This window comes from Dermacentor silvarum, chromosome 2 (genome assembly GCF_013339745.2).
Source record: "Dermacentor silvarum isolate Dsil-2018 chromosome 2, BIME_Dsil_1.4, whole genome shotgun sequence".
In the NCBI taxonomy this organism is placed as follows: Eukaryota; Metazoa; Arthropoda; class Arachnida; order Ixodida; family Ixodidae; genus Dermacentor; species Dermacentor silvarum.
This window is the reverse complement of record NC_051155.1, coordinates 213,423,393-213,432,000: the sequence shown is the minus strand read 5'-3', so window position 1 is coordinate 213,432,000 and position 8,608 is coordinate 213,423,393. Positions and strand designations below refer to the sequence as shown.

The window sequence follows — 8,608 nt, the reverse complement described above, 5'->3', positions numbered from 1 at the left end:
GTTGGTTGGTGGTCGTTGTAGCATACGAGTCCGAAGTTGTCCCTGACAAACGAGAGGAACCAGTCCTTCTTGTCAGGTTTCGCAATGTCAACATTAAAGTCGCCAACACTAAAGCCTCTTAAGCAAAAACAATCGGGTCCTCCCTGGCTTGGCGCTTGCGCTGCATGAGCCTCTTGGGAACGAAGTTCATCAATTTTGCCAGCACGCCGCCGCTGGTCGTATTGCCGTTTCTTTTCCCTTTTGCCCCTCCTCGTATTCACTCTGCTCCTCGAGAGTCCTAACTATGCGTTGTCAACCCACAGCGGGGCTGCGACAACAATGAAATCAGTTGCTAGGCTGGTTCTTTTATAAGGAAAGGCTAGTGACGTCACTGCCCACGTCGCAAGCTGCCGTCGCCGCGGCAGCTTGTGCAACAGTAATATTCACCGGGAAACGTATTCGCGGAGTGCTACATGCTTCGCATTGTTCGCAGGAGCGCCTTATGATAAATTATGTGATGTGGATGCATGTTTTGTGCTTGTATTTTATTGAAACGAATTCTGTGCTGTATGTTGCATGCGTGATACCAAATAATGTATGCACTTGTCGCTTCAATGGCTGAAGTTTCTTTTTTTTTTCGTGAAGACGGTGCCGCGAAAGATCCCGACAAACGATAGGCTAACAGCTTCGCTGCAAAACATTCCTGCGCGCGCACTCGCGACTACCGATATCGCTTCAGGTAAAACGCAGGCGCCGTACGTAATCTGTAAGCTAGCCCGCTCTCTACTACGCCTCCACGCCGAGCGGCGACGGGACGCCTCCGCAAACTCGGCGAGGTCTCCGGGCTGATAGCTTTCATAAACTCTAGAAGCGCACTGCCGCCTGCTATTCAGAATGCAGCGCTGCCGACCACTGAATGCGACCGACGGGCACAGCTCGGCTTCTGCTTGGGCGACCCCTTTCAGACAACATCCCGGTGTCACTGCAGAGGGAATTGGGGTGGAAGGCTGCACGGAAGCAATTTCCTGAGTCGCTACCACGCCAGCAGTGCAGACGCGCGCCGCTTCCTGAGGAGACTTCCAGGAGCGATGCCGCGCCGACGTATGGGCGGGACAGCGCGATGTTTGCGCAAGCAACGATCACAGTATCGAATAGGAGCTGCATTAGAAAACAAGAAACGAATGCTTGGGAGCTTGCACTCGACGAAAAATATCAAGGTTTTTATACCTATGCATCGATAAAACGGTGCAACATGACGACAGCAGCTGCTGCCGCCAGGAATTCAGGAGCTCGAATAACCCCCGTACGTGCGCACGGGTCACCGCTTACGGACATGCTGCGCAACGAATAGCTGCATTACAACCCCTCTCTCTGCCCAGCCTCCCCTTGTTTCCTATGCGGTGGAATTGCGTGTAGTTTTATGCAGAACCTACACAAGCGTGCAATCATGAGTGGAAAGCATGCTGCAGTAAACGCTAGCTGTAAAGTGCCGTTGGCGCCCTGCGTGTATTTTTCAGAATGTATATTTAAATAAACATAACGAGCCTAAAGAGCTGATAAAGTTGGGCAGTCATGTCCTGGAATATAATATCTTCCCATTATGTGTACTCTCGTAAGCAGTGCACCGAACAGATCCCGAAGGTGGGGCTATCGGTTACGTACGCACGTACGGAGAAGATGACAAGTGTGTAACAGACTAACAATTCACGTTTGTGAGAGATGTCCGTGATTATTGGAAGCCTTACCAGGTACCTACCAGGAAGAGGTTGGCCAGACAACGAGCGTCGACTGCTAAGCGTGAGATGTTTGTATTCGAAGCGAATGACTTTGTGAACTCGGGAACTCCGACTCGACGCCAATAGGTATAAGCTTCGGTAACGTTGCACGGTATTAGGTGAGAGAGATGAAGCGAGAGCGTTGGTACTTCTCGGTCTCTTTAATTTCCTGAGAAGCACGCCAATTAATAGCAGTAATCACACCTTTCGTCATTTACGCGGGCAAGCGTTCTGCGTTTTCAGCTATTTGCAATATGATTTCAATCGGCTTCAAGCGCTGGCAACCAATATTTTATTGGGCCACGAGAATCAGCGAACATTTCTTAGTTTTACTAGAACGGCGTGTGGAAGTGTTTGGAGTGCTAAATGACGGTTTCAGAAACTAAAGAAAGTAAAACAGCACCGCTACATTGGGACGTGGTCACGGGAAAGCTTACGAAGGATTTGCCGGCTCAATCGGATTTGAGAATTAATTCAGCGTAACTTTCAATAGACTCATCATTAAAACGGCAATGAATACCTGAGTGCATGGCATCGGAGGATGTCATGCAGCTTATTATGAAAGTTTAAGCAGCCAATGAAAATGCAGCACCTGAAATCGAAGCGAATCTCACCCTACATGCTGCTGCTGATGATGGTGTTCGTCTTTCACGGTGTGTACCCATTAAGGGTGATAGACCAAGAATCGGTCTTTGCGAGCACAAAATGCTAGAGAGAGAGAGAAAGAGAGAGAGAAAGACGTTTATTAAATAATAAAAAAATAGAAAATTGTACATGTATGAAAAGGCAACCCCAGTGGTTTTTCCGGTGAGCTGCCTAGATTAAGTTAATGGTTTCGCAAAATACTATAGAAACTGTGATAATTGTCTACTAATGCGTAAGCATTCTTTGGCATGGCTGTTTCTTCGCTTTTATTTACTCGCTTTTCTAGCTTGTGCATGTCTGCCCACAGTTTTTCCGGTGCCAAAGAATGCTTACTAATTAGTGGACAATTCTAAGAATTTCTGTTGCATTTTTGTTGCTTATTATGTCTATCCTACTCAGACAATATTATAACGTTCCAAACACAATTACATTCCATGCAATCATGGGATTACAAACTTCTTTTACTGCTGCGTTCTGCACTGTTTAATTATTTGTGAAGCAGACAACCTGCATTTTTTTTGTGGAGGCTGGGAACCTGCTTTTCCTTCGCTTTGAATGTCTCGCTGTTCTTGTGTCACCGTAGCTGTTTGTTCACCATTTCTGTCATCTTCCTTCTTTCTCTTCTTTGGTGGTTCGAAAACACAGTATTTCCTTTTTATTTGTTTTATTTTATTTCCTTTTTATGTTACGACGTGAGCGCGGTGACGTGATTAATTTTCAAAACTTTTTAGGGCTATCAATAATCTGCTATTATCACATCTACTATTCAGCTATTCTATCATTTTTTATACTCCGAAATCCCAAAGCAGGCTTCTTTGCACGCACATCAGTAATGCGGAGAAGTTAGCTTTCAAAAGAGCATGACAAAATTTGTTTTGTATATTTTTTTTTTCGTTTTCCATTTCTTCCTTTTCAATTATAAAGCTATCAATCATGTACATTTACACTATTATAACGGTTAAAGGTCTTAACTTCGCCAATTATGTATTTATTTCGCAGACAAAGGGTGTCACACTTCTCGCGGTAAGGAATTATTTTGCTGGAAGACTCGCCAAAGAATGCTTACGCATTAAAAGATTGATATGTTGTGGTCGAGGTTTAAAAAGCGGAAACCGTTACTGCTATCACTTTTCGTTTCTGTCACCGTCACAAAACCTTAAAATGTGTACGTGCGTACACCAGAGAACTACAGGAGGTTGTGGACACTGCAGCTTTGATGCCCAAAGTAATATGGCGTCTGCCGGCTTCAGTTTCCTAACGGCACCTCCACTCCTTGATGACACTTTATTGCCATTCCTGAGGCACACTCATCTTGTAAGTTCGCGGCGCGCTGTTCAAAGTGCTGCCGCAATGCAGAGGCTCCGTATGCGCGGGTGTTTGTCGATACGCATTTCTGTTTACTTTGGGTTAGCGCGCGGGATGTTTTACCTTCGTATGGTCTCCATATTCTTTGATGTCTCCCACATTTCTGCTATGGGTGAGAAAATATGTGGACAACTTTCTCTTGTCTTTGTTTCTGCGTGTATTAGGGCTGTGCCCTCGTAATGTTTATGTGGGGTACGCCTTCAGCACGTTTTCTTGTTTGTCGCATCGGTGTTCCAAGCTGAAGCTTTCCTCTTATTTCCTGTTATTAGCTTTTACTTAGTGTGCGTGTTACACGCGCAAACAATGTTCTTCTTCCATCTCTATAACTTAATGGATTGCAAGACGGGTACATAGACCTTTCTTGGCCACGAGATAGCGGCCCGCGTGAACCCAGGGTTGACCTTCAGGACCCAATAAAGTTCTTCATACCATACCATATCGATTTGCGTGTGTGTTCCTGCTCTTTTATTGCGATAGCAATTATATGGACACTTCAACCGGATTTCTGCCGTCGGCGTCGCCGTCGCCGTCGTCGTCGCCGTCGCCGTGAGGTTCCCTATAGATAAAATCTTCGCCGCGCGCCGTATGCCCGAGTGGAAGCGCGCGGGGACGCGCGCTATCACGGAGAGCGAACGCACTCATCTCCCACGCGCAAGCAAGGAAGCAGGAAGCCAGCGCCGGAGGGAGCGGGGGGGGGGGGGGGGCGCACTTCTACTATGCCAACAACCGCGCTCGTCGCTCGCCCGTACCCTCTCTTATCTCCACACGGCTCTGACCTTTATGCGCCGTGCATTCGCCGCTCAGTTTCTGTTGAAGCGATAGACCGCACGTACCTTCGCCCGCTGCGGCGTATGCTTGCTGCCAGCGTTTTGACAGTCGTTGTCTGCAGTCATTCAGTGTGATCTATTCGTGTTTCTTTGTGCGCGCTCACACCACGCTTGTTCATTCAGTTAGTAATAGTCGGGCCACATTTTCCAACGCACGCTACACATGCTATGCTGCCCGGATCGGCAGTGCAGCGCTACTTGTGTTCCCTTCGCACGCGCTGCCCACGGGAAGCGCTTCTCATCAACACCACCGTTTCACACGCTCCTTCTCGTGGTCATCGAGACTCTCACCATGTCGGTCTACTTACGCCGCAGCACACCTGCTTACTTAATCAGCTCTTGTTTACTACAATTCATATTGCTACCAAAGCCGCTCACCTTACTTCGTATGACATTGCTGTGTTGCTATCGCATTCATTGCTTCGCCCTTAGGGCGAAACTGTGACATTTTTTTATCTTATACCCACTACTCTGTAAGATACAATGAAGTTTTCTTTAACTTTACTTACGCGTGACAGTTCATAATCACGTTACCATGCACACAGGTACTATTATGTGTAAAGCAATATAATTAATTTTGATATTCTGATTCGACCACACACACACACACACAAATGAAAAAAAAACAGACTGCCATTATACAGAATTGGTAGAAAAAACAATGGGTTCCTTTCGTATAGACCCACCATCGCTTTAAAAATTCGCGCGAACCTTTGTCCTAAGTTGCTTGTAATGCAGCTACATGACTCCAAAGGTGCAAATGCTGACATTCCCCAGGAGGAAAATTTGGTAGACAGTTCTGCAAATGCTACTAGATGTGTTAAAGAGGACGGTAGCTTGCTTTTCTATCTGCTGAAAGAAATGTTGATACTTTATTCCCTGACGCATTTCGTTGAAAGGCCAGTGTTGATTACAGATAGAAGTTTCAGGGAGAGGCGCACTCCTTAATTACAGAAACTGAGATCGTATTAGTTTGCTATTTAACGAGCCATGCAGAAAAAAATATTCAGTTCTATTTCGGTAACGCGTTTGTAAACACAAAGTTCAGGGATCATGCAGTTATGTTCCACATTGCCTCACCGGGTTCATTGTGGAACCACGGGCGCAGCCAAAAGCCGCTGCCATTTCGGGGTAGTTTCCAAGCGCGGCGTTCCACTCAAGTTCCAAGCTAGAAGGGGCGTCTGCAGCGCGTCGGCTTTGACAGGATTGCATCACCAACAAGATAAAGAAGAGCTGCGTTTCGGTCAGTGCTTCACCGTTTGGTAGGTAGAGCTTGAACGTCGTTCCCGACGCCTTCACGCTTCTGTGAAAGTGTTCGTACGCGAGACGAACCGAGAGGCTACGCTTGAGAATGGCCAGAAGCTCCTGCACCTTACCTCGCTGCACGCTTCTCTGTAGACAAGACTCGACACTCTCGAGCTTGTGCCTGGTCGCTTCATCCAGCCACCAAAAGGGTCGGTCGTTTGTGAACGCGGCATCTCCCAGAAGCATCTCCAGAATGCACTTTTGCACACGGAATCCTGCCCTGGAGACCTGAAGAAACTGGGTGCTAGAGTGCGACCAGAGAGTCACGTTGAATGTCAGCAGCGGAACATACAACGTTCGAGGGTTCAGCCCGTGCCAGCAGTCGATGGCGAACATAGACCGCGTCCACTGCTGCGAGAAGCCTCGGGACAGGGAGTAGAGAAAAGTGGCTTCGTGGACACCTGTGTACGACTGCAGAGCTGTGTGCGCTGGGCGGATGGTCGGTAGGGTTTGCACGTAGGCTTCCATGGCGGCGCCATCACTAATCCATGGTGGTCCGAGCACTCTGAACTGCGTGTTCAGCAAGACATCCCGGAAAGCTGCCTTGGAGAACATACTGAAGTACGACGAATTCTCCACGCCGCGCAGAAATTCCTGTGCCGCTTCGCCGACGAAATGGGCAAATTTTGACGCTGACGCGTGCAGGTTCCGGTACGTGAAATACGAAGCGTACATGAGGGGAGCCAGTGCTTTTTCCACAGCCCGAAGACAAATCTTCCAGCGGGGTGACGGAATCATAGGCCTGCCGGTGATGAAAGTGCCGAACTGTGTCAAGTCTGTGTGGGGAATGAACGGCGACACCTGTATCATCACTCGCAGCGAGAGGAAATTTATCGCGGTGTGTCTTTCGGTGCTTTCTACAAGCTGAATGATCCGCCTTACAAGATTCGGCGATGATATCAATACATCCGAGGCCGGTTTGTCGAAGTATTCAGGCCAATGGTCGTAAAAGACGCCGGAAAGAAACTGGGCGATGGGCGATGAGGAGTTTGCAGTGGAGATGCGAAATCCCACGCCTACTGATCTCTGACTGATGGCTTTCTCAAAGTCGGCGACAAATCTCGCGATGTCTAACAAGTTCTCAGCTGGAACGAATCGTTTTTTCAGGGCCCTGACCACGGAGAATATAGCGCTTGTGTAAAGCTTCACAACTATGTCGGTATTTAAGATGCTGTATTTAGAGGTTTCCGGAGGACCAATTGCTAGAATACTCTTCGGCGCGCCTGACGGAGCGACGGCGAGACCGATACCGAGCAAAGCGGAGGTTCCTGTCCTCCGCAGAAGCCTCCCTGCCGATTTCCAGACGGACAGACTACTTCGAACGGGCGGCGTGATGGGAAACGGTCCGACCGACGCATCAGACATTAATTCCAGCAACGAGTCCCAACCGTCGCCTTCGATTTGCTTCTCGTCCATGCACTTATCCATGAGATCTCTGAGCCGCGCAAGGCTTTGTGAGTTTTCCGACTTGTTTTCCAACATAGCGTACACACTTTCTTCCAGACTTGCGACGTGGTCGTCATCTCGGGAGACAAACGACGAAAGAGGCACCTCCGGGTACTGACTCTTCCATCCGCGGCACACGAACATGTAGAAGTTGTCGCAGGGTGGAGCATCCTTCCAGGATAGCAGCTGGCCGAGGTATTCTGCATCTTTTATACAATTTTCAGAGACGCAGGCCAGGGAGCCCTGCGTGTCGGCTTTGATGCTTTCGCGGTTCGGTGCCAAAACGTACAAAACAACAAACAGGAGCGCTGCAAAACAGGCAAGCAGAACCAGCGCCACTAGGTATTCTTTGAAGCGAGATTCACCTTCTCCGTCGATGACCCTGAGGTTTATGTCTGCAATGGTGCCAATAGCAGATGCAGACAGATAGTTCCTCTCGCTAGTCACCGACGAGGATCGCCGTGCCAGTCGCGTAGTTCTCGCGTTGTGTGGTACAGCTGCTGCTGCTGCTGCTTCGACGCGTGGTCGACTACGAAAGCTCTTCTTCTTGGCCATCCGAGCTGGAACTTCCTCACAGGACCTAACGTTTTCTGTCTTCGTCGTTCCTTGCTCGCACGAACTTAGTAATTGCGCCACAACGTTAGATATTTCTTCATATATATCAGCAGTGCCAGCGGGAAACTCTCTAAGATCACCAACTTCGGAGATCCGTGTTGTATCCTCTTGGTGGTTCGGCCGCACTCTCCTCGTGTGCTTTGTGTCTGTCGTTCTTGGCACATCGTTATGACTGAAGGTGAAAAACCTCGCAGCCCGGAGGTCATCGGACTGTAGAGAAGGCTTCCGTGCTTCATCGTGAACGACGGGGGAAGCAGACGTGGCGCAGTCATAAGTTGTGCGGTGCGATTTCTTCGGTGAGCAAAGGGCACTGGTCGCGCCGGGGAGTATTCCAGTGGCCGTCACGCGAGAGCCCTGGTTTGTCGAGGACGTTAGGCCTTCAGCTGGCTTCGAAAACCCAGGCTCCAGGAACTCGTCGTTTAATGCGTGGACGTACTGTGTTGCATTTGGCTTGACTGGTGGTTTGACTCTGTAGAATGGAAAGACTCCAACGACGAACTTAGCCTAGTGCTCCTAATTTGCTTGGCTTCTCCAAGTCGATTCCAAGGAAAGTTCCCCGACCTATGCATAACTGCGGTTTATATTATCTTCATCGCGTCTTTTTTTCGGACGTAGTTGTTGTTCAAGATCGGACGGGCTCACTTCTTCTTC

At 48.7% G+C, this 8,608-nt stretch overlaps 1 protein-coding gene across 1 annotated transcript; it reads right to left on the bottom strand.

The window, feature by feature from the left end:
- Positions 1-5,650: 5,650 nt before the first annotated feature.
- LOC119440698 (neprilysin-2) lies at positions 5,651-7,897 on the bottom strand. Its single transcript, XM_037705588.2, has one exon. It carries the CDS (start codon positions 7,895-7,897, stop codon positions 5,651-5,653), a length of 2,247 nt encoding a protein of 748 aa, XP_037561516.2.
- Between the last annotated feature and the right edge of the window lie 711 nt (positions 7,898-8,608).